We start from the raw sequence: 23,507 nt of genomic DNA on the forward strand, positions 1-23,507 counted from the left end.
TTGTCTCATTGGCCCATGTTTTCGTTTCTATGCTTGTCAATTGGACCAAGGCTGATTGACATCCAAGGAATCAGAGAATTATATCCACATTCACGTTCACGTTCGTGGAATCAGATTCAGCTGAGCAATTGCACGTGTTGCTGAATGCTTGTTAATTGGATCTACCGAGGTTTATGCAAGGCATAGATCAGTTCATGTCCGAGACATCCGATCTCATCATTTGAACCTCCGAGGTTGCTGGTTTGATACTGTGAAGAATTTACAATGAATTCTCAACCACATGGTCAGAGCACTTAGCAGTCTCATAGTAGAAAAGTTACTCTAACAGATCTCTTCAGTCAGCGGAACCTTCCAATGTGTTTATTCAACGTCCAGTTTTGCTTCTGAAATCATCATTTTGTAAGCTGGCTATCAGGAGTTCAAGATCCGGAACAAAAAAAAAATTCAGATCCAACAACAGTCTGATTCAACTTAAATTGTGATGTACTATCTGATATCTATAAAAAGGTTGATTTTGGTATTTTACCGATGTTTCACCCGGCCTCTATCATCACGATGCCTGTGAATATTCGTCTTTGTGGTTGTTACCATGTGTATTTTAATCAAAAAGTGACTTGAACTTGACTTACAAGTTGCTATTGCCAGTAAGAGACAAACAAAAGTGAGAAACCCGAAGCAGCGTGTCCTGCTATATGACTTACATCAGAGCAAATACATACAGGGCTAATGCTACATGAATGTCTCAAGCAATTTCTAACGCCATTCTAATCAAGAGAAAACCATACTATGATTTATGAGTCAGAGAATACCGCGTTTCCTAGGCTGGTCGCAGTATCTGAACAACCTACCACTGCCAAGCAAATTGTGACGAGGGGTTACTATGGTCGTAAATATGAAATAGTATATGTCCTTTTAAGACTTTTGAGAAGAATAGAGGCTGATTTTGATCCGCTGAAATCTGTCTCGATTAAAAAGGAAAGGGAAGAGAAAGAATTAGTATCTTGCTGTAAACAGATTATCTTTAGCTAGTATAATACCCCCTCACTGCCTACATAGAGTAATGCCAGTCTATAGTTATGGACCGCAAATAGCTGTCAGATCTTATCTCACCGTTTCCTCAATCATAGGTAGTGTTCAATATCAATACGTGTACAATCCTATGTGGTCCTGTGGAGCGCGGTAAAGCGCGGCTAAGAACGCGGACCGAATAAAGCACCAATAGACTCACATTCCGCCATCCCGGCTAACATTACTAAAATGAGGGTCGTCTGTTAACGACATGGTCATGAGGTTCCTTGTTGGTGGGGATATTCGTGTAGACTAAAGGGCGTTGAATATCTATATCTTTTGATAGCGAACCCTTCTCGACACCCATTAATCTAAACCACTGCCATCACACAGTATCGTCATCATGACTCGAACATATAAAATTGCCGTCCTCGAGTGCGATACGCCTTTTCCTTCTGTCAATGAAAAGCGCGGTTCTTATGGAGATATCTTCCGTGATCTTCTTACCAAGGGTCTCAAGAATGAAGCACTTGGTGACAAGGGCAAGGACGTGAGCCTAGATCTTAGCAAATGGGATGTCGTCACAGCACAAGAGTACCCAAACATTGATGGCGTTGATGGTTTCTTGTTAACCGGAAGCAGTAAGTTTCTTTATCAAGTTACATGTGCAAAGCTGACAGGATAGAACACACATCCTTTGCTGATGACCCTTGGATCTTGAAGCTTGTTGACTTTGTCAAGAAGGTTTTTACGACGACAGAGAAGCCCATTATTGGCATCTGCTTTGGCCATCAGATCATTGGACGAGCACTTGGTGCAAAGGTTGCGGTGAGCCCTGGTGGTTGGGAGGTTTGTGTTGATAGAATCAACCTCAACGAGACTGGCCAGAAGCTATTGGGTGTTTCATCTCTCGTAAGTACCATCGATCTTTTCCGTGAGACCTCGCTAATAGAAAAACAGGGTCTTCATCAAATGCATCGAGATGCAGTGTTAGAAGTACCCGAAGGCCTGGTTAGTCTCGGCAGCAGCTCAAGGTGCGAGGTTCAAGGACTCTACAAGCCTGGGCGTATCATCTCTTTCCAAGCTCATCCGGAGTTTGACGACTTTATCATGCAAGAAATTATGGAGGCCAGATATGCTCAGCAGATCTTCTCAAAAGAGATGTATGAGGAGGGTATAACGAGAGCGAGGGCGCATCATGATGGCCTTCTAGTGGCAGCAAAGATATGGGAGTTTCTTCTTTAAACAATTAGACAATATAAATCGTGATTATTTGACCAAGCACAACGTAACTTTCCTCACAGGTGGTGAAAATGGTTTGAAGATGAGCTCGTTGATGTGATCATTTCGACGGCCGAGCTGGCTGCTCATGATGAGGTCAAAAGAATTGGTGGCGACCGTCATATATACAGCATCTTAATTGCATGTGCCTCAAGGACTCTATTTTTATATATCGAGGCGGGTATCTAGGATTAATGGTGTCCTTTCATGCAAAAGATATCCAGATCTGACGCTCACGCATCGCCCTACATAGCGTCCAAGGACTGACTTGATCCGGTGGCTGCTCCCAAATATGTTCCAATAGCACCAGTGTTTGTCTCATATTCCCCAGACCAATTGTGTCCAACATAGTCTGTAACCGCGTCCTCAATACCTGCTGGACTGTAGGATCTGACGTGCTACACCCGATCACAGCGAGCGGCCAGCAAAGACTCGTATTTATCCTGACCGAAGCGGGGAACTGATCAAGCAATGCCACTGCTTCGGCGACCGCCGATTCCACCAATGCTCGTTGGAAACTGCCTTCAGGTTGCTGATGGGGTTTCCCGAGGACTGTCCAGAGATATAGCAGGGCAGCTTGTTTCCACACCAGCCCTGCAAGACGTGTATATGGTGTGACAGAAGGATCTGGGAAGAAGCCCATCACTTGAGATTGAAGGAAAGCGAAATTGACAATGTTGTCGGGGCTTGGCGAGATCTCTCCATCGCTGGTCAGTGAAGACATTACTTGTCCTAGGTGAAAGACCTGGGATATAAGGATGAGGATTTCGAGCCAGCAGCCACATAGTTGGCCGACATACTTCCTTGCGACTAAGTTTCTGGCCCGGACCTCAATATCGGGGCTGAGTAATGACTGTGAGTTATACTGGGGGTCAATCGAGATCATACTGGTGGCTGCGATATGCATGTAGTACTCGATTAGAAAGTCAGGTAGGTCGTCATATACCATGTTCTGCGTCCCTGTGAGTAATGTGCTCACTAATGACTTGGACGCTGTTAGATGGTCAAATATTGTACCGTGAATGTCTCCTTTGGCAACCTGCAGCGTGTTAGTCTACAGTCGCGTCGTGGAATTGATGGTACGAACCTCAGTCAAACACATAATAAGACTGCCGACTGTCAAGACAAGGGTGTTCTCGGCATTTCCAGATACATACTCATCGACGACATTCCTAAACATCCGCAGCGAGTCGGTGTAATACCTCTGCGCGATCTCATCGCTCGGATGTCGCTCTGCAGACGCCTGGCGGTGGGCAGCGCTCTGAGCGAGGATGAGTTGTAACACAAGAGGTTTTGAGAAGGCCAGTGGTATGAGTTTGGCGATGAAGGGATTAACGTCTGTGGAACCGTTGCCCATGCTATTGGCCGTTCGTGACAGGTAGTAACTGAGAAGCTCATATGACTGATGCCCCTGCTCAGGTAGCATCGACATTGGCATAGTAATGGCTCCATTGAATGAGAGTCCTGTGTCTGGGGAAGGCGGCAAAGCGAGGGTGAGAGCGTTGGCGGTATCTGCATCCCATGTTGTGATAACAGTCGGTGAATCTGATGAGTTGGATGACTGTGAAGGAGATGGCTGATCAACATCATCAACAGCATCGATGATATCCACATCAGCTTCAGCATCGACCATGTGGGTGTCCCCTTGCCCTTGGCTATGACCATGCCCATGCCCATGCACCGGAGAACTGTCGCCATTCTGGGGTACATCGGGATTCTCAGCAGCTCGGTCCTCCTCCTCCGGCACCGGGTCCGGTATGACCGGGTCATTCACCGAGTCCGCATCGTGACCCTGCCTCAGCGAAGCAACACTCTGTTGTGAGCTTGTAGATGCAGCACCAAATGACGACCGTGATGGACCCTTGGCAGGCTGTGGTTCAGGCCATACACAGTCGAGCTTATTGCGTTTGCAACCGCTGCAGATTGGTTTACTACATCATCACGTAAGTCAAGTTGAGTCAAGATGACTGTCTGGAGAGTGGTTGGTTGGTAGTACCTCTCGTCGCACTTCTTTTTGCGCTTCCTACAGGTAAAACAGCCCGTCCTACTGCGGATTATAGGCACGGGACGCATTGAGGGGTTCAGGTTTGGGTTTGGGTTTGTTGGTGACGGTGACATATTGAGCCCTCTTTTTTTTGCCACCGAGTCTCTTCGGTGGCAAAGCAAGCGGATTGCTTGGCTTTGAGCGGTAGATAGAGTACGGATACAGCGCGGTTAGTGAGAGGAGAACACAAACACAGGCACACTCAGGCGCAATGCAAATCGGATGGAGGCTCCGGAATAAGCGAGACGAACCGTAAAGCAACGTCCGTGTCCGTGGCCTTGGGAGTGGATCGTGTTTGTTTGTTTTTGGTTGTGGTGGAGTCAAGTCAAGGCCACTTCGCTTCAGTTACATAGCGTACGTAACGGGAATGATCGGTTACCCTGTACCAAGCCACTTCCATCCCCGTTCACCGAGTCAGCTTCTAAAAGTGTTCTAGGCTCAGAGATAGCGCATGTACCGTCAGGTAACTCACTCCCGCCCTCCAAGACCAAGCCTCCGAGGATCATGTGGGACTTGTCCACCCCCGGCTTTACCTAGATCTCGACTCAGTGACGCTTGATAAGATTGACTCGGTGACATGGACCTTCAGGTACGTACCGGCGTCTTGATCTCATGCTCCGGTCATTGGAACTCATGAGCCGAAGGCGGCGGACAAGGACATTCTTATTAGGTCTTGTGCTGCTCTAGCTTGGACTTGTTGCTTGAGACTGTATCGTAATTTCATCTTCTTTTTCCTTTCTCTTCAGCTCATACAGAGATACCCCTCATCATACACATCATGATGAACTTGAGGCTCCTTCGGCAGCAATGCCTTCGCACAAAGCCATCTCTGGCCAGCCGCGTTACCACCAGGACATTTGCTTCTCAGTCAGATGTAAGTTTCGAATGAAGCTACATACAACAGTACCTAACACTCTCAGCTTCTCGGTGCCAACCTCGAGCAAGGCGACCCTGAGATCCACGCCATTCTGAAGCGTGTAAGTCACTTCCCATATACCAATTGATCCAATCTCACACCTTTATAGGAAGAGAAGCGCCAGAACCACTTCATCAACCTCATTCCCTCCGAAAACTTCACTTCGCGATCCGTTCTCGATGCTCTAGGTAGTGTTATGCAAAACAAGTACTCAGAGGGTTATCCTGGCGCACGATACTATGGTGGTAATGAACACATCGATGAGGCAGAGCGTCTATGTCAAAGACGTGCCCTCGAGACCTTCCGTCTTGACCCTGAGAAGTGGGGTGTCAATGTTCAGCGTGAGTCTCGACTTGACGTTCAATTCTTTGTTCAATGCTAACAGCCTCAGCCCTCTCTGGATCCCCTGCCAACCTTTACGCCTACTCTGCTATTCTGAACACCCACGACCGTATTATGGGCCTTGACCTTCCCCACGGAGGTCATCTCTCCCACGGCTATCAGATACCCAACAAGAAGATCTCCATGGTCTCCAAGTACTACGAGACCTTCCCCTACCGGTTGAACGAAGAGACTGGTCTAATCGACTACGACAAGCTTCGCGAGAACGCTCTTCTGTACCGTCCTAAGGTTATCGTCGCTGGTACATCTGCCTACTCCCGCCTGATCGATTACGAGCGCATGCGTGCTATTGCCGATGAGTCTGGTGCTTACCTTCTGTCTGACATGGCTCATGTTTCTGGTCTTGTCGCTGCTGGTGTTATTGGAACCCCATTTGAGGATTCTGACATCGTTACCACCACCACACACAAGTCCCTTCGTGGACCTCGTGGTGCCATGATCTTCTACCGCAAGGGCGTTCGAAGCACAGACAAGAAGGGCAAGCAGATCATGTATGATCTTGAAGGTCCTATCAACGCTTCAGTCTTCCCTGGTCACCAGGGTGGTCCTCACAACCACACCATCACCGCCCTCGCTGTTGCCCTTCGTCAAGCTCAGACACCCGAGTTCAAGCAGTACCAAGAAAAGGTCCTCGAGAACTCACAAGCTCTGGCCAAGCAACTCTCTGAGGGTCTGGGCTACAAGCTCGTCTCAGGCGGTACCGACAACCACCTCGTCCTCGTTGACCTCAAGCCCAAGGGTGTCGACGGCGCACGCGTCGAACGTGTTCTCGAGCTCGTTGGTGTTGCTAGCAACAAGAATACCGTCCCCGGCGACCGCTCCGCCCTCAAGCCCGGTGGTCTTCGTCTCGGAACACCCGCCATGACAACGCGGGGCTTCAACGGTGAAGACTTCAAGCGCGTGGCTGATATTGTGGACCGCGGTGTGCAGATCACTCTAGCGGTTGATAAGGACGCCCGCGCGGCTGCTGAGGCCAAGGGTGCTAAGAATCCCGGCACTGTTAAAAACTTTTTGGAGTTCTTGGGTGATGGATCTAATGTCAAGGAGATCAAGGCACTACGAGATGAGGTCGCTGAGTGGGTTGGAGGGTTCCCCCAGCCCTGGCTCAAGTCATGATGTTTTTGATGAAGAGTAAAGATCATTTCTGGCGTTTGGAAAATAGTATCATAGCAAATTTTACATGAGTATAAAGAGTCTATTGCATGATTCTCACCAAATCTGCTGTGTTGTGGCTGTTTTGATCATCCAGGTTGTAATCATGATGGGCTAGACTAGAGTGTTGGTCCAAACACCTTAACCTCCAACACCACGCACGACTGTGTAATAACCGCCACATCAATGGCCATGCAAATTTAATGACAGCTTGATCCAGTAGCAATTGGCCCAATTGACTAATATTACATGATAATATGGCCTTGCATGCCATTCTCCGTTGTCAATCTCCGGACATCTCACTCCTCGGATTTCCAAGTCTTCCCCGCATACCCAAAAAAATTATTTCAGGGCTCTTGGGATCTGGATCTGGGGTTATCGGTACTTGACTCAGTGAAAGATGCCAGTAGCTAGTACCTTTCACAAGCGGCTAAAGCAGGTTACACCGCCCATCATGACAACTATTTGGCGAGATAAGCGGTACCGCTACTTGAGGGGGTGGGTACACTGAAGTAGCGCTCATGACCTGATTCTCCAACTGTTATGACGCTACCTGGCGCCGCTTGAGCTGGGGCCGGATAGTGACTCCGAGGTACTTGACCGGAGCGCCGCCGAAGACGGGGCATCAGAAGTGCTAGGGATCGTAAATGGGGAGTAGGTCACCTAAAATCAATCATCATCAACATCATCACAGACATTCCTATTCACTCATTCAACCTCAATCCATCCTCATCCTCGTACTCACTCACCCACTCACAATGTCTGGTCTCTTTGCTCGTCAAGCTTGGGCTTCTGCCTCTAAGCTCCGATCTACTGCTCTCCGAGCTCCCAAGACTGCATTTGCCTGCAAAGTCAACAGCATTGCTCCCCGACGATGCTTCTCAGTTTCCATGAACCGTAAGTTCTGACTCCCTTTTGAAGCTCAGCCAAATCTAACAGATTCTAGTCCTCGCCAGGAAATACACTGAGAGCCACGAGTGGGTTGACGTCGCCGCTGATGGCAAGACCTGTAAGTTCTTTTTCCTGAACAAACGTCTCATCAATTGACATCCCCAGGCACAATTGGCATCTCCAAATACGCTGCTGAAGCTCTCGGCGATGTTGTCTATGTGGAACTTCCCTCTCAGGGCGAGGATGTCTCTGAGGGCGACTCTTTCGGCAGCGTGGAGTCCGTCAAGTCTGCCTCTGACATCAACTCCCCTGTATCAGGCTCTGTTGTGGCGGTCAACGATCCTATCGTCGACACACCCGCTGATCTTGGAAAGGACCCCGAGGGCGAGGGCTGGTTGATCAAGGTTGAGGCTGAGGATGTTTCTGCCCTTGATTCATTGATGGACGAGGCTGCTTATGCTAAGCACCTTGAGGAGCATTGAGCGGTGGTTTTTGGTTAGATTAAATAATTGGTGATTTAAAAGCAAATGATATCAGATTTTCGTATTCATTTTCGGTATCCCAAGGCTGTTTGATCACAATGATGGCCAATCCTAAGACATGACGTTTTGTCCTACAAACAGACCGCTTCACTTCTCAAAATATTGCTTGCAAATTTGAACTTATAAATTTCTAGTTTCAGAAAATTTTATTCTAATATCATCATATCTCGCAAAACTCCGCCAATACAGAGATCAGTTCGCCGTGGTTGAATAGCTTCCCAAAAACCATTCCATCCATATGCATTTCAGGGACCCATCATGGTTGAATATGATATATCTTTTCCCGCTTAAATAAATGAAATCAATCGCTTAATATGACCCGCCCTCCATCTATCGTTAAACCATTACTTCTTCCTTTTTATCTACAAGTTCTCAGATCCCTCAACAGGGGGGCATGTGCAGAACAGGTTGGTGTCACCATAAGCGTCGTCCACGCGTCCCACTGAGGGCCACATCTTCTTCTCCCGGAGCCAAGGCAGGGGATAAGCAGCCTCCTCACGAGTGTAAGGGCGGTCCCACTCGGAAGAGAGAAGGTCTTCTTGAGGGTGGGGAGCGTTTGTGAGGAGGTTGTTCTTGCGGGGAACCTTGCCAGACTCGACATCGGCAATCTCCTGTCGGATCTGGATGAGAGCATCGCAGAAACGGTCGAGCTCAGCGCGGGACTCCGATTCTGTGGGCTCGATCATGAGGGTTCCTGAAACAGGGAAACTCATGGTGGGAGAGTGGAAGCCATAGTCCGCCAGACGCTTGGCGATGTCGGCAACTTCAACTCCGGCGGTCTCCTTGAAGGGACGAACGTCGAGGATGAACTCGTGTGCGCAGCGGCCGTTTGCGTTGGTGTAGACGACCTTGTAGTGGGGTAGGAGACGGGACATGATGTAGTTGGCGTTGAGGAGGGCGGTACCAGTTTGCTTAGTAAGACCATCTCCGCCCATCATGAGGATGTAGGTGTGGCTAATAGGGAGAATGGAGGCGCTACCCCAAGGAGCGGCGCTGATGGGAGCAACGGCTGTGCTATCACGTTCGGCACCAATGCGCTGAGGATCAATCTCAGGGTGGCCGGGGAGGTAAGGAGCAAGATGCTTCTTAACAGCGATAGGGCCAACACCGGGACCACCACCGCCGTGGGGAATACAGAAGGTCTTGTGGAGGTTGAGATGACAGACATCAGCACCAATGTCACCGGGGCTGCAGAGACCAATCTGAGCGTTCATGTTGGCACCGTCCATATAGACAAGACCGCCATGCTCGTGGACAAGATCACAGACTTGCTTAATCTCAGGCTCGAAGACTCCGAAAGTAGAGGGATAAGTAACCATGATAGCAGCAAGCTCATCAGCGTGCTTGGCACACTTGGCCTTGAGATCCTCGATATCCAGGTTACCAGTCTTGCCGTCACACTTGACAGTAACAACCTTCATACCAGCCATAGCAGCAGAAGCAGGGTTGGTACCGTGAGCAGAAACAGGGATAAGGCAGACCTTTCGCTTGTCTCCATCACGAGCCTCGTGGTAGGCCTTGATACAGCGGAGACCAGCAAACTCACCCTGTGCACCAGAGTTGGGCTGAAGAGTGGTAGCATCCATACCAGTGATCTCAGACAAGTTCTTGGCGAGAGAGCTGATGAGAGCTTGGTAACCAGAAGCTTGCTCAACGGGGGCGAAGGGGTGGATGTTGTTGATACCAGGGTCGGAAACAGGAAGCATCTCGGTTGTGGCGTTGAGCTTCATCGTGCAGGAACCAAGAGGAATCATGGAATGAACGAGGGAGACATCCTTGGACTGGAGATGGTAGATGTATCGAAGGAGCTCGGTCTCGGTGTGGTACTGGTTGAAGACAGGCTGCTCGAGGTAGCCGGTCTTTCGCTGGAGAGAAGCAGGGATCTGGTCATTGAGGAAGGTAGTCTTATCAGACTCGAGAGCAGACTTAAACTCAGCCTCAGAAACACCGAAGGCCTTGACGAGGTTACCGAGGCTCTCAAGGGTGACGCCCTCATGAAGAGAGAAGCCAATCTTGTCCTCGGCAACGCGGCGAAGGTTAATGTTCTGAGACTCAGCGTTCTTGTGAACCTTGGCAATGGCCTCAGGAGATCCCTTGAGAGTGACAGTGTCAAAAAGAACAGCACCATCCTCACGAAGACCCTCAGTGTGAAGCTTGAATTCGCCTTTCTCAAGGATCAAGCTCTGGGCAAGACGGGTCTTGCTCCAGATATCCTCAGCAATTGTCTTAAGACCCTTAGGACCGTGGTAGACAGCGTAGAAAGCAGACATATTGGCAAGAAGAGCCTGAGCAGTACAAATATTGCTGGTAGCCTTCTCACGACGAATGTGCTGCTCACGAGTCTGGAGAGCTAGGCGAAGAGCGGGCTTGCCGAGACGATCTTTGGAAACACCAACGAGACGGCCGGGAATCTTGCGCTTGTACTTTTCAGATGTAGCGAAGAAAGCAGCGTGGGGACCACCGTAGCCCAGAGGAACACCGAAGCGCTGGGAGTTACCGATGGCGATGTCAGCGCCAAACTCTCCAGGAGGCTTGAGCATGGTAAGAGCGAGAAGATCGGTGGACGCACTGAGAAGAGCCTTCTTCTCATGGACGATATCGGCGAGAGCTTGGTAGTCGTGAACACCACCGTGGGTATCGGGGTACTGAATCAAGGCTCCAATGAGATCGCCCTCAACTTCGCGAACGAGCTTGGAGTTGTCAGCGAGGACATCGCCAATGACGAGCTTGATGCCGAATCCCTCAGCTCGGGACTGGAGGACGGCGATGGTCTGGGGGTGGCAGTCCTTGGAGACGACAAAGACCTTCTGGCCCTTGCCCTTGGGGGCGTTTGCCATAGACATGGTCATGGCCTCAGCAGCGGCGGTGGCTTCGTCGAGAACAGAGGCATTGGCGATATCAAGACCAGTCAAATCGGTGATAAGAGTTTGGAAGTTGAGGAGAGACTGAAGACGGCCCTGGCTGATCTCAGCTTGGTATGGGGTGTAGCTGGTATACCAGGCAGGGTTCTCGAGAACATTGCGCTGGATAACAGCAGGGACAAGAGTTCCGTAGTAACCAGCACCAATGAAAGACTCGTAGACCTTGTTGTTCTTGGCAAGCTTTCGCATCTCCTGCTGGATGTAGTGCTCAGTGCGACCATTGGGGGGAACAGCAGCTTCCTCGCCACCCTCATACCACTGTTCGACGAGGTTGAGACCCTTCTGCTTCCTCCGAACCTGCGGGGGAATAGTCTGCTCGAGAAACTCCTCCATGGAGCTCACGGGAGGGTCCAGGACCTTGAGCATCTCTGTCTGCTCGTTGGACTCGCTGCCAATATGCCTCCTTGAGAACAGCTCATGTTCCTGTAGCTTAATGCTACTCTGTGACTCGACAAAACGACGAGGGGCGCTGACTTGGGCTGTGACTGAGAATGCCCGGGCTACGCCATTGAGACGAATCGCATGGCGTGGTTGAAGGGCGAAGGGGGAACGGCGGGCGAGCCGTTGTCCGATACGAGTGGCAGACATCATGATGGGATGAATGCCTATGAGACCGACCCTTATTCGACTAATTCAGTTCTGAATTATGAAGAAGTCAAAGAAAGGGAAGGAAGTGGGAAGATGGAAGAGGGAAAAAGGACTGATTATGAATATGGACCGTTATCAAAAAAAACACAGCCCGCATCCAAAGATTTTAAGGGTACGGGCGGGCATGAGCATGAGAGAGCAGCGGCAGGAGCAAACAGTGGCGTCGGCCGTCATGGTCCGATCATGTCGCCGGTGGGATTAAAGAAAACTCGGGGCCTTGATCCTAAATGACAAAAAGACTTAGGTAACTTAGTATAAATTTAGGGTCAGTTTAGGATATCTTTTGCTGTGTTTATTTTATCATCCTAATTTTTTATTTTATCATCCTAAACTTAGATCTGATGTTTTCTTGCTCCCTAAGGCCTCCACTTTCTCCAAACCGGCCGGAAAAGGTACATGAGGGTACATCTGGATCTGAACCTTTCCAGAAGACATTTCATGTGACTCGGTGAAAGTGCCAGCGCGGCAACTAAAGCGCGATAAACCTTGTGATTCGCTGGCTTTGACTCAGTGAAACCAAGTGACTCGGTGAAAGATAAGTGCTGGACCCCTCTAAGGACCCTATCGCGCCCAAATTCACCGAGTCAACGGTAATTCTTCACTGAGTCAAATGCACCACCTACAAATCAGGTGGTCGGCAAATGAGCCGCGGGGTTCTTATCGCTTGGTTTTTAGGCCATGCTGGGGTTGGTTCCACTGCGTTGTGCCCTGCACATACCTCCTCGGCGATGGACCGAAACCTGGGGGCCGAGCTCGGGATGGTCTGGCCGGTTCCTTTGTTCGTCAGTTGATTTGATATTTATCATACGAATTGACTAGTACGCCTTCTAGAAATTCTCCATGCAGCTTGTCCTTGTGACGCTTTTACGTGGTAGATAGGCTGCACGGATTTCCGGTGTAGAAGCCGGGGTTGCAATACCGGAGTAGAGTAGAGTGGATGCTACTGGCCAGGGCTGCCACAGCACCTTGACCAAACTCCGATGTATTGGCTGGCATAGGGTAGCTGCATTTGGGCCAACGACAGAACACCTCAACGTTACTTCGAGGTCTAATCTATCAGGCAAGACGAACGAAGTGTGATAAGCAAATAATCGCTGAATCTCCGTCCGTTTTAAGCACTCCAGCCAACCCAAGGGTGTCTCCGATGATGCCAAGTCATATCGACACACAAACTGATTACTGATACAATACATTCATCACAGACGGATAGGGCAAGGTTTCAAGACTCCTCTCAAGAATGGTGGAACAAGGCGAGTATTATTGAAGAATAGTGCATCAAATCTGAAAGGATTTTACCGTCGCCAACAACTTAATTAACCAATCATTCGTCTTGGCCGGCCTAATCTATATGTGCTTTATGGAAATCAAAGGGCTATGATAATGGGAGGCGAGTCCGGGAAGAAAAACAAAGACAATGAGAACAAGACCCGAAAAAACCATCGATGCTTCTTACATTTGATTGTGACGAGAAAGATAAAAGAAGCTCATATCTGACAAAGAATCCAACATGTTCATCAGTTCAGGGTACGTGTTGTGAACAGCCGTCACCCAACGACAACATAACAACGACGTTTAAGACCAACGACCCTAGGCACTCTGCGCTGACAAACTCAAGATCTTCAATATTCAGAGATTGATTGCAACTAGAGTTCTCTTCATCACGATGACTGGGACTATTCAGACAAGGCCATTTACTGGGGTGCCGTTTTGCGAAAGGCACTTTCAATCATTTATATTCAACTACATCACACGACAGATCGAAATCGAGAAGTTGTCATCAACAAGAGCGATACAATCGGGCCCAACTCGAGTACAACCACGGAGAGTTGCAAAAGATAAGAATCCTCTTGGAAAGATCACGAAGAAGCGTGAGGCAGACGAGGAGTTGCCAAAGTCTACAACAAAGAAACGGAAAGCTAACTATACAGCCCAGAGGACCAAGAGGTGGAATGCATTTATCAAATTGGTGCAGCCGCAGGTGAAGGAGAGGTGTGATGCTACAGAAGACGAAGAATTCAGCTGTCCCTTTGGATCTACTCCTTGGTCATGCAAAATGTGCATATCCGAGGTAGGCGAATCAACTGAAGAAAATCTGCTGTTTATGGGGGAGCCCACGGCACCTTGGGCCAATATGGCACCTGACAGGCATCCTGCAAGAAGGCTCAGCCTATGGAAGAATTTTGGGATAGCAGAGTTTCAGACGTTTCAGTATGAAGGTTTGTCATATGTTATTGATATGTGCCGACAACCAATGTTTATGATGCTGTGAGCTCTTGCTTACTACGAAACAGTACCAGGAAATTGCTACAAGATCAAAAACTTTGCAAGACACTTGATACATAAGGCACGATAGAACACGAAGTGTGCAAGAAGCATAAGAGATGATTAATTGACGGGGATATCTTATCGTCTGAACTAGCCCTGTAGAAAAGCTCGTGGCATGATTGCACCTGGACTCCTCCAAATACAACGGTTGAACTGTCATAAGCCAAGATTGCAAGTGTGAGAACGAACATAATGACTAGAGCCTGGATACTAAACAGCCTCTCCTCGGATTTTGGGCATTCTAGATTTATTGAGTCAGCTCTGCTACCAGTTAAAGAATCCGAATGAGACTACGTACATTATGAACTAAAACTAGATACCGAAGCCGATCAGCACGAGGAGGATTACAAATCCATACCAATACTTTTCGAATTTGGCATGTTGCTCCTCAGAGAGAGAATCGAGAGGGCCCAGGATCATGGTTACGGTTGTGGTTGTGGCCGTGGATGTTGATGTTGTTGTTGTACTGGATTGATGGATAGTGATGACACTTGCTGACTTGGACAATAACGAAGAGAAAAATTTAATATTTTAGAAGCAAGAGAATAGTAAATGGGAAGAAGAGCGGTACAAATATACCGCAATGAATTTCGTAGAGTTTATGTCCGTCTAAAGAAGGTCTCTAGCATATAGAGCTTATTCGAGAAAACCCTTCCTTATTGTATGAAGCTTTCACTAACCTTTACTCCGTCACATATATCAGCCAGTCAAAAATTACGTGCCTGGGTAGATTGACATGTGCTTTGCTGCCGACAGGACACCAAGAATGCAAAAATCACAGTTCAAGCATCAAAGTGTCGAATAAGGTAAGCAATAAACCTACCTAGACGTGATTTGCTTGAGAAACACTGTATATACCTCCAAGGAAAGAAAGTTAGTAGCAATAGGCAGCAGAGGAACTGTTCACATCCAATTGCTACCAGTGGATGAATTGATAGTTAAAGCTTATGACATCTCAACGAGATATATCAAGCTAATACACTAGAAATTCACAATTAACTTTAGCTTTCAGAAGGTAATATACGATATTGCTAATAGTAACTTGACTGGTGAATGCCGAGGTGGAAAGGTAGAGAAATCGCCAATAGTCAGTTTCTTCTCGTTAAACTTGGGGGATACGTTTAACAACTCTGACAAGCCTCAACACTCGATGCTGCTGCCCGCCCCATTTCGTCAATTAACCCAGGTGCAAAGCACATTTACTGCTAAAAGCGTTGTATTTTCAAAAAAAGTCTCTTCCTGTTGAGTGTGTCGGTGTGCATCTTCTTGGTCAGCTGGCCGTAAATGATGTGTGGTTAGAAGTGGAATAATATACTCCGTTCTTCCGTTCATTACCTCGAGCATGAGAACGTCACATTGCCTTACCCAGATAACGAGCTAAGGCTAAAAGTGAAAGGTTGAGCCACGTGAAGCATATAGAAGCTACTGTAAGTGAAGTGCCGGGGTTGGTTGTGTTAGTGGCAAAAACGAGCTGTTATTGCGATCCAATTAAAAGGTGTAGCCAGGATGGGTGATGTTAGTGGCGACGAACCTTAAAGCTTGGCCTTGGGACTTCTTACAGTATAACGGCATATTGTGTAATGTGAGATAAGATGGACCATTTGGCCTTTTCTTGCCAGTAATACTGGTATAGACAAGATTAATTAATATTCTCTTAAGTGTTATTGGAAATATCGAGAACATTCGAGATTACCCAGTCTCTACCGCGATACCCTGTCATCAAATCTCGAACCATCGTGGATCATCACGCGGAGGCTAAAAAGCTGAGCCAAGTCAAGGAACCGCCAAAATCACTCACATCACCCCCACAAAGCCAACTCAGATCGCCAACCAGAAGTGTAATCCCACGTCAGGACCCCTCACTCGACAGGGACAAGGAGGGGCCTTTTGAGATACACGCACAAAGGCCGCATCCCACCAGCTGAGTATATAAGACCCTGCATGATCCGATCAGATTCTCTCTTTTTTCTTTCTTCCATCCTCAACTCACAAACAAATCTTCAACAAAACAAATTCGACTCTTTTTATCCTCCAACTACTTCAAAATTCACCCACCGAACAAACATCACAATGGCTGGCGACTGTGGCTGCTCTGGTGCCTCTTCTTGCAACTGCGGCTCTAGCTGTAAGTCAACACGACTCTATTCTCATCTGTCCATCAATACTGATCCGTGCTAGGCTCTTGCTCCGGCTGCGGCAAATAATTTCTCCCATCTCATTTCAATCACGAACTATTGAGATACCACACGCGACCTTTGTCGCAATTCTACGAAACAATACATGGATGCATGAATTTTGGTGTTGAGCCCAGTGTGCTCGGGGAGATGGCGGTTGGAGTTGGGGTTTCACTGGTTGGCTTGTAGTGCAATTCTGAAATACACTTCTTCATCATCATAAGCTTTACTTCGTGAGATGGTCTCCGTTCTACCTTATCATTCATTGATATGTTGCCGTGTCATGAGCATACCAGAAGCAGGTCGTGGCCTATAAGCTCCCTTGTCACGCGATCCAAAAGTCACCCATCTACCTAAGTATCATGATCATGTGTTGGCAATCCGCAATGCTTACGTTTCATGATCTCCTATGGGCTCATGCGTCCAGTTCTTGGGTGCATTCATAGGCCAATCTCCAGTGTCCCATTGCAGACGGTCTTACGCTCATGTTTATGGACTTGCTGTGATCTCCTGCTGAAGTTTAGCCGCTCATGAGCTGGCTCAAACTCATCTAACTCAGTTATGTCGGCAATGTAAGGTCATAAGAAACATGCTTGACAATCTGGCTCTCTGGCCTCTCTGACCAGACAAGACAAACGTGATTTATGGACTCGTCGCCACGGGTCGCTTGTCCGAACAAAGCTTCTACCACATGTCGAGAAGTAATTTAGGGAACGAATACGGAGAGAAGAATCGACTGAATCGCAGCTCAAGAGAGCGAAGACTGGGCGGTGAAGCTAGGTAAGTCAATAAGTCATTCATATCCATCTTAAGGCCACGACGAGGGGAAGCGTTCTAGGGCATAAACAAATAAATAGCTGTCTTTTCTGGATAATTTTATCTGATGCTCTTGGTCTGCAAGGCTGTAGAAGGAAGCGTAGGAATTCTCTGGGGAATCTTCTGGGGTCATGGCTGCTGTCAGCTGGCGCCTGGGAACATCATGGCCCCGACATTTGAGTCAGCTAGTGTATATAAACCGACGAGTATTTTGCATAAAATTATAATAATGACATTCCGGGCATGAATTGCATAACGCGATCCTTGACCCTTCTCTCCGCGATGTTGAGAGATGTGTCATCCCATATCAGCTTGGCCACAACCTTGCGATACTTATCACTATTCGCAATATCTGAAGGACGTGATGTTGAGAAGATTTGCCGAGGAAACACCCGTTTGAAATGCAAGGGAGCGATGCTCTAACAACCTACAGATGTGAGACGTAAGTCCTTGACGTCGCTGTTCGGTAGTAAAGGTTCGATATTTTTAAGCACTTCAACCGGTACGGCTGCGAGGTGACACCGCCTCTGAACAGACATTTTGGAATTGAACGGGTACTGGAAAGGCAGATGGATGAACGATGATCAAGCCTGATTGACGAAATCGCCACTGTCCTTGGATGTGACTCGGTCAGTGTTGGTCCTGGTAAATTGAACCCAAGTCATTGGCATTCAAGCTCCCGCGAGGCGAAATAAGCTGGTACGTCGAATTCATAGCCATGATCGAGTCTGAAGCTCTTGTCATATCGAGAATAATGAAACGCTTGTTCATAGGTTGTTGATTGTGTGCCTGGACTTTGAGTTTTTAAGAAAATGATGTCTTTGGCAGCTAGGCAGTGCCGCACAGCATATAAGTGGATTGGATATGTATATTGACATAGAGCTTCTGTAGGCGACATCAGAATAGATGTGGAATATGTTAGCACCTTGTCAAATAAAGGAGGAATAGCCTTGAAAATAGATCATATCGGGTTTTAAAGATATAATGGAGCCGACAACATGGGAAACATCTCTTGGTATGCAAGTGGTATGGCAGGTGACTTGTTGTGATGTGCATGTTATGCTGTGGTACATTCTCACATGGAAGCCTTTGAGATTCTTTAAGTGATCATTAATGAGGTCCATGGAGTCTTGATGAGAGCCAAGTTCGAATTCATACTAGCTTCCGAAGATGCCATATTCTAGCCCGTGACCTCTGATCGAAAAAGGATAGACCCTGGAAACTCCACTGCTGATCATTAGAAGCAAGGCCTTTGTCCATTCCCGGCAACTGATTCATGTGCTTGCTTGGTGGTGGCCGAGAAAGCATGTGATAAGCTAGAACCAAGCCGAGAGAGAGAGAGTAAGAAAAGGCCATGAATGGATGGATGACTGCGCCTACCAAGGAAGCTCACGTGGATCTTTTCATATCCCTTTGTCCCTCTCTTACATTGCTGTCTTTATATATCTTTTTTTTCTAATATTGATTTGATCTATTTCAGTTGAGACGAGTGCATCGAGTCCCAATCGAATCGTGACATGCCGCTGCTGCACAGCTGACGTCGCGGGGCAAGCAAGGTCAATCTGGGGTAGTCAATGCTGAATGACGCCTGCATTGAGAAGTGACTTACAACGTTACAGAACAAGCAAAACTTGGAAGACTACCTAGACTTGTCAATGGCAGCATTTGTAAGTTCTCATTTCACTGTCTGTTCCCTTTTATCCATCTTGATACCTTTTTCTGTTGCTGTGTTCCCCTCTATATCTCTTTGGCAGCCCTAGGAGTTTAGGAGTTTAGGTGGTCGCTAAAGTGGCGCCCCATGACATAACCGTCTGTGTCCTCTCAGCCCAGATCCAGGGCTTCACTTCAGTGACTCGACCCTCTGACGTCGCGTCGCGGCCGACCACGCGGGCAAGTTAGCCACATCGATCAAGATTCTATCACAACTCTCGTTCACGCTGTTCATCAACTTTGTCGGAAATGCCCATCAAATCGACTGCCTGCTTATTAACGACACAACTTCAATAGGACACGCCGTGGCTGTCGCATCTTGCACCGGCACCCATGTCTTCCCGTGATGATGCGTCTCACGGCGCATCACCTCCCTCGTACGAACCTCAACCTTCCAGTACGGGTGCTCCTCCGACATTTGCATCTTTCTCCCCAGTAACGCTCTCCGCGAATACTCCATCCCGATCGTCCCGAAGGTCAACTATCCTCGTCCATCAAAAGAGCCCCCTGCTCCTCGCTACTCCTCCACAGATCACCCGCGCTCTCGCCTACAGCCACCCCTTCCTCCTCCCCTTGAATACGTTCGCAGGCCTCCTCACCTGGAGCACTGGAGATCCTTGGCAGAGTTTCTTACTGTTGTGCTTCTTCTGGGCGGTTGTTCTGTATGGCGATGTAGTAATAACGTGGGCCGGCCCCGTCTTGGTCGGAGTGGCACTCATCGTTGGCATGTACGGCCGGAGATATAGTCCCCTCAGTAGTAGTGGGTGGACTGATATTCGAGGTCAGAATGCTGGCACCAAGGGAACAAATCAGAACGCCGGCGAGAGCAGCCAGCAGAATGGAAAGGCAAACGCCGGCGAGAAACAGTCGAAACATGTTAGGGGAAATTCCGAAGTTACCAACACCAAACATCAGAAGACACTCGACGAGATTGTCGAGACTCTTAAACAACTTACTGGGAGATGTAATGTTCTGATGGAACCTCTGCTCGACATGACGGATTTCCTAAGCACTCAGACGACCCCGACTAGTGCGACGACGCGCCCAGCGCTGACTGTTATCTTCATGCGACTGCTTATCATCACTCCTGTTTGGATTGCGCTTACTGTTCCGCCCTGGAGGGTCGTCACGACAAGGCGTGTAATACTAGTGGCTGGAACCATCATCTTGACTTGGCACGCAAGGGTTCTGCGAGTTTCGCGGGCCATTCTCTGGAGAAGCTCCACAGTTAGACGACTTGCATCCGCCATCACCGGGTTGCAATTTGATACTCCCGAACAGCCGTTCAAAAAGGACTTGGCCAAGGCTGCTAAGAAAGGCCAGGACCGTGTTGCTCAACACCAGGAATCCGAACTTACAAAAGCTCTTGGCAAGGCGTCGAGCTTCCAAACTAATCATGGAAGAAGGAACGGCAATGCGAAGACTGCGGGTGTCAAGTTCACCTTCATTATCTATGAGAATCAAAGACGATGGATCGGGTTGGGATGGACAAACAACCTCTTTGCATACGAACGAGCGGCCTGGACAGATGACCATAACAACTCAGTTCCCGCCAAAGACGATTTTGAACTACCCGAGGTAGAAGATGGAAGTCGTATGCAGTGGCGATGGGTTCCTGGAACCCGTTGGCGTGTTGATGGCGTGTCTGATGAGCATGGCCCTGTGGACTATGACGGGAACGAGGGGAAGAATGGCTGGATCTTCTATGACAACAAGGTGAGAAGCCATGGTCTATGGCAACGCATTGTCTCTCCTAACCGACTTTTAGTGGCAAAATGGCCAGCGGGGTCAAGATGGATGGGGTCGCTGGACCCGACGAAGAAAGTGGTATCGCGATGCCGAGTTGGTCGAGGTGGACCAACCGGAAGATGGCCAGGAGACTGAGAAGGAGCTTAAAGAATCCCCTTCAGTAACGAAACTCAGATCTCAGCCATACAATTCCAGCAACGAAACCATGGTTCCCGCACGAGCTGTGCCCGATCAGAGTCATGGCGAAGACATCAGTAACGATGACGCGAGCTCCAAAGCAGCAGACGATTCCTTGTCAGTACACTCGACATCTTCCAGATCTTTCTTCAAGTCGCCCTTGATGCGGAAACGAATCGCTGACCGATCCGGAGCGGATAACAAAGAGCGCACCAGAAGAGACAGTAGGACGAGTAGGACGAGTAGTTTGTACAACGATGATGACGCCGATGCTCTAAGTGCTGAGTTAGCCCTTGAAATCCAGAAACAAGGTAGGCCCGGTGGACAATGGGGGATAGGCGACGAGGCACGAATGAGTCTTGAGTAACGGTGCACTTTGGCGGCGTTTGATGGACTGGGATATATCGGTGGACGACTCGAAGCATGGGTGACTGGTAACGAGATAGCAGGCTTTGAGAGGGACGGCGTACGGTTGATTGATCATTATGTACAAGAGTAAGGAAGCGAGAACTTATGACGAATACCAGCAACGTTCCTCGGTTGATTATGAACAAAGAAATTGAACCGTTTACTAATTTACAAGCAGTGACGGTTCTCGGCAGTTCGACCTGATGACAATACTCGAATGAGAACAAAGAAGGGCTCGTGACACTTGGCCGCGTTGAAGGGATACACAGGGGGAAAAGGTTGTCACACTGGGGCTATAAGTAGTCCATCGGTAAGGTCGGCCTTAATAGCTTAGGTATGTAGGCTTTTTCGGGAGTCCTGGTGTTGCTCCTTGCCAGGTCCCTGTCACTGCCCGATTAATAAAACATTGCCTACCTATGTTGTTGACTTTCCAACTTCACCCCAACAATCTTTCTCCTTTCAAACAGCTGATTCCCCTCGCATTCCTTTCATCTATTCACTGCAGTATCTACTATGGAACTTTCAGTCCCTCCTCGAGATGCGAATCGCACTCTTCGCAAAAAGAGAAGCAACCGCTCCAGCGCCTTGACCCTCTCCCTCTCCCCAGAACGCGCTCAACAACATCAACAACGGAATCTTACCTCTCCAGCAAAAGCATCACCATCGATGCGATCATCCCTCGTTTCTCCTGACCTCGTTTCTAGAAGCGCCTGGTCAGCAACACACCACCACAACATCTCTGGCTCTGGTCCATCACCAGGAACATCACTCGCTAGTATCGAATATCCCTCCCGCGCTGAATCCCTACTTACCATTCGAGCTCCTACTGCCCACGAGAGAGGTGGCTCGCCGCCACTTACGCCGTTCCCTCCGTGGGTTAGTGAGGAGGAAGATGAAGGCGATGGAGATTGCGAAACCAGAAATTGGGAGGGATCAACAACCAGGACGGATGGTAAGAGGCATAGCTACGATGGAGGGCATGTTCCTGTGGCGATTGCGAGGGTTGAGGGGAGATTGGTTGTTAGTTCTGTGGTACATGGACTCGTGCTCGTGTTGCAGTTTGCGGTGACACTGGGTGTTTTCAGTGCCTTGATGTGGGTTACCGTCTGGAAAGAGAATGAACCTGGTAACGACTTTGACAATTGGTAAGTCAACTTTACTGATCTACCTCCTGGAACACATTTAACAGGTTTCAGGCTCTGGAAATTCGCTGACCCTACCCTCGTCGTTGTCCTTCTCCTCTGCTCCATAAGTCTTTTGATCCACGAAGTCAAACTTCTTTCTTCTGTCGCCCTACTCTATCTCGAGTCTCTTATTCTTGCTGCCACAACACTATCGAGTCTTGTGCTTTGGGCCCGGTGCTTCCAGGAGGAGAGCCGCAGCGTCAAAGGTGTGTTGATGGGGTGCAATGTCATGATGTGGGGACTTGCTCTCTTTGGATTCATCCGAGCTGTTGTTATATGGAAAGTAGAGTCTCAAGATGATGAAGCTGATCAGGAGAGGGCGGTAATGTACGGGACCTTCGTTCCTTGGGATGGGAGGAGGGAGTCCGTGTGAGGAGGTATAAGGAATGGGGAGTCTGATGATTGTGTTCTGAATGCTGGGAAAAGGCCACGGCCCAGCAAAAGTTTGGGCAAAGGAGGTAAAAGACTTCTGAGTCTTCTCCCAGTCGGTTCCTCAAACCGGAGATCTACTAGACTAGTGGTCAGATAGTACATGGACGCACCATGGTACATTGTACTGTTGAAGTCGAATAGCGCTTCTGAGAACAAGTCTACCTTGAGAACTCAAGACTCTTGGTAATCTTGGCCTCAAAATCAGAATATCATATCCTCATCTAGTATGCTTTTCGTCCACGTAAAGTAAGCAACCACTACGACTCAAGTACCATTTGGACCAGGCCTATAGGTGGTTACGCAGAGGGTAGCCCGTTTCATATGATCTCCTACCTATTCGAGCAGCCGCACTGCAAGCCATATTGAGAAAGCAGATATAAAGCGCCACTGCAGCTATTTGAAATCGATGCAAGCCTTTCAGTGCTTACTCTTGCAGATTCGGTCTCGGTCTAGGGCTTCAATTGGAGCGGAAATTCCACAAGGCTGGACGGAAACAACCCACAAAGTGGGTGTAGGATCATGCTTCTGCAATTGAGCTAGCATTGGTACATGGATAAGAATCTTGGCGAGCTTGGTCTGGAACCAAAGCTCCTGGAAGGTCAATGAGGTTGAAAACGGCCCGCAATTGCTCTGACTTGCGCTAGGGTGTTGCAACAGTTGAGGCTTGAATCAATGGGAGAAATAAACGAGTCAAGGAACTCACCAAGTTCATACCCAGACTTGCAAG

General features: G+C 48.5%; 8 protein-coding genes across 8 annotated transcripts; 6 read left to right on the top strand and 2 right to left on the bottom strand.

Annotated features, from left to right (window-relative positions):
- The first annotated feature begins 1,312 nt into the window (after positions 1-1,312).
- FVEG_02341 (hypothetical protein) lies at positions 1,313-2,295 on the top strand. The gene is made up of 3 exons (XM_018889578.1): positions 1,313-1,649; positions 1,694-1,920; positions 1,969-2,295. Exons 1-3 carry the CDS (start codon positions 1,412-1,414, stop codon positions 2,251-2,253), a joined length of 750 nt encoding a protein of 249 aa, XP_018745757.1. The 5' UTR covers positions 1,313-1,411; the 3' UTR covers positions 2,254-2,295.
- Positions 2,223-4,635, bottom strand: FVEG_02340 (hypothetical protein). Its single transcript, XM_018889577.1, has 3 exons — positions 4,286-4,635; positions 3,377-4,220; positions 2,223-3,328 (listed from the first exon to the last, which is right to left on the bottom strand). Exons 1-3 carry the CDS (start codon positions 4,405-4,407, stop codon positions 2,495-2,497), a joined length of 1,800 nt encoding a protein of 599 aa, XP_018745756.1. The 5' UTR covers positions 4,408-4,635; the 3' UTR covers positions 2,223-2,494.
- A 303-nt stretch (positions 4,636-4,938) lies between these two features.
- On the top strand, positions 4,939-6,999 carry FVEG_02339 (serine hydroxymethyltransferase, mitochondrial). The gene is made up of 4 exons (XM_018889576.1): positions 4,939-5,207; positions 5,254-5,310; positions 5,359-5,590; positions 5,641-6,999. Exons 1-4 carry the CDS (start codon positions 5,112-5,114, stop codon positions 6,765-6,767), a joined length of 1,512 nt encoding a protein of 503 aa, XP_018745755.1. The 5' UTR covers positions 4,939-5,111; the 3' UTR covers positions 6,768-6,999.
- A 378-nt stretch (positions 7,000-7,377) lies between these two features.
- FVEG_02338 (glycine cleavage system H protein) lies at positions 7,378-8,396 on the top strand. The gene is made up of 3 exons (XM_018889575.1): positions 7,378-7,700; positions 7,750-7,812; positions 7,860-8,396. Exons 1-3 carry the CDS (start codon positions 7,451-7,453, stop codon positions 8,174-8,176), a joined length of 630 nt encoding a protein of 209 aa, XP_018745754.1. The 5' UTR covers positions 7,378-7,450; the 3' UTR covers positions 8,177-8,396.
- FVEG_02337 (glycine dehydrogenase) lies at positions 8,337-12,045 on the bottom strand. Its single transcript, XM_018889574.1, has one exon. It carries the CDS (start codon positions 11,746-11,748, stop codon positions 8,599-8,601), a length of 3,150 nt encoding a protein of 1,049 aa, XP_018745753.1. The 5' UTR covers positions 11,749-12,045; the 3' UTR covers positions 8,337-8,598.
- Positions 12,046-13,468: 1,423 nt separating this feature from the next.
- On the top strand, positions 13,469-14,183 carry FVEG_15034 (hypothetical protein; the record flags this gene model as incomplete). The annotated part of the gene is made up of 2 exons (XM_018904127.1): positions 13,469-14,070; positions 14,159-14,183. 2 exons carry the CDS (start codon positions 13,469-13,471, stop codon positions 14,181-14,183), a joined length of 627 nt encoding a protein of 208 aa, XP_018745752.1.
- Positions 14,184-18,745: 4,562 nt separating this feature from the next.
- On the top strand, positions 18,746-21,143 carry FVEG_02336 (hypothetical protein). Its single transcript, XM_018889573.1, has 3 exons — positions 18,746-18,787; positions 19,128-20,546; positions 20,599-21,143. The coding sequence occupies exons 1-3, from the start codon at positions 18,776-18,778 to the stop codon at positions 21,121-21,123; spliced, it is 1,956 nt and encodes a 651-aa protein (XP_018745751.1). The 5' UTR covers positions 18,746-18,775; the 3' UTR covers positions 21,124-21,143.
- Positions 21,144-21,677: 534 nt separating this feature from the next.
- On the top strand, positions 21,678-22,721 carry FVEG_15033 (hypothetical protein; the record flags this gene model as incomplete). The annotated part of the gene is made up of 2 exons (XM_018904126.1): positions 21,678-22,309; positions 22,361-22,721. The coding sequence occupies 2 exons, from the start codon at positions 21,678-21,680 to the stop codon at positions 22,719-22,721; spliced, it is 993 nt and encodes a 330-aa protein (XP_018745750.1).
- Positions 22,722-23,507: the final 786 nt, after the last annotated feature.

Source organism: Fusarium verticillioides, chromosome 6 (genome assembly GCF_000149555.1).
Source record: "Fusarium verticillioides 7600 chromosome 6, whole genome shotgun sequence".
In the NCBI taxonomy this organism is placed as follows: Eukaryota; Fungi; Ascomycota; class Sordariomycetes; order Hypocreales; family Nectriaceae; genus Fusarium; species Fusarium verticillioides.

Excerpts from the sequence above, each read along its gene's own strand:
- FVEG_02339 (XM_018889576.1), top strand. The coding sequence starts at position 5,112 with ATGATGAACTTGAGGCTCCTTCGGCAGCAATGCCTTCGCACAAAGCCA. Across the intron at positions 5,208-5,253 it reads CATTTGCTTCTCAGTCAGAT|CTTCTCGGTGCCAACCTCGA; the intron begins GTAAGTTTCGAA and ends TAACACTCTCAG. Across the intron at positions 5,311-5,358 it reads TCCACGCCATTCTGAAGCGT|GAAGAGAAGCGCCAGAACCA; the intron begins GTAAGTCACTTC and ends ACACCTTTATAG.
- FVEG_02340 (XM_018889577.1), bottom strand. The coding sequence starts at position 4,407 with ATGTCACCGTCACCAACAAACCCAAACCCAAACCTGAACCCCTCAATG. Across the intron at positions 4,221-4,285 it reads AAAAAGAAGTGCGACGAGAG|TAAACCAATCTGCAGCGGTT; the intron begins GTACTACCAACC and ends GTGATGATGTAG. Across the intron at positions 3,329-3,376 it reads TTATTATGTGTTTGACTGAG|GTTGCCAAAGGAGACATTCA; the intron begins GTTCGTACCATC and ends AACACGCTGCAG.
- FVEG_02338 (XM_018889575.1), top strand. The coding sequence starts at position 7,451 with ATGGGGAGTAGGTCACCTAAAATCAATCATCATCAACATCATCACAGA. Across the intron at positions 7,701-7,749 it reads CTTCTCAGTTTCCATGAACC|TCCTCGCCAGGAAATACACT; the intron begins GTAAGTTCTGAC and ends AACAGATTCTAG. Across the intron at positions 7,813-7,859 it reads CGCCGCTGATGGCAAGACCT|GCACAATTGGCATCTCCAAA; the intron begins GTAAGTTCTTTT and ends TGACATCCCCAG.
- FVEG_02336 (XM_018889573.1), top strand. Across the intron at positions 20,547-20,598 it reads GGATCTTCTATGACAACAAG|TGGCAAAATGGCCAGCGGGG; the intron begins GTGAGAAGCCAT and ends ACCGACTTTTAG.
- FVEG_02341 (XM_018889578.1), top strand. The coding sequence starts at position 1,412 with ATGACTCGAACATATAAAATTGCCGTCCTCGAGTGCGATACGCCTTTT. Across the intron at positions 1,650-1,693 it reads TTTCTTGTTAACCGGAAGCA|AACACACATCCTTTGCTGAT; the intron begins GTAAGTTTCTTT and ends CTGACAGGATAG. Across the intron at positions 1,921-1,968 it reads TATTGGGTGTTTCATCTCTC|GGTCTTCATCAAATGCATCG; the intron begins GTAAGTACCATC and ends ATAGAAAAACAG.
- FVEG_02337 (XM_018889574.1), bottom strand. The coding sequence starts at position 11,748 with ATGATGTCTGCCACTCGTATCGGACAACGGCTCGCCCGCCGTTCCCCC.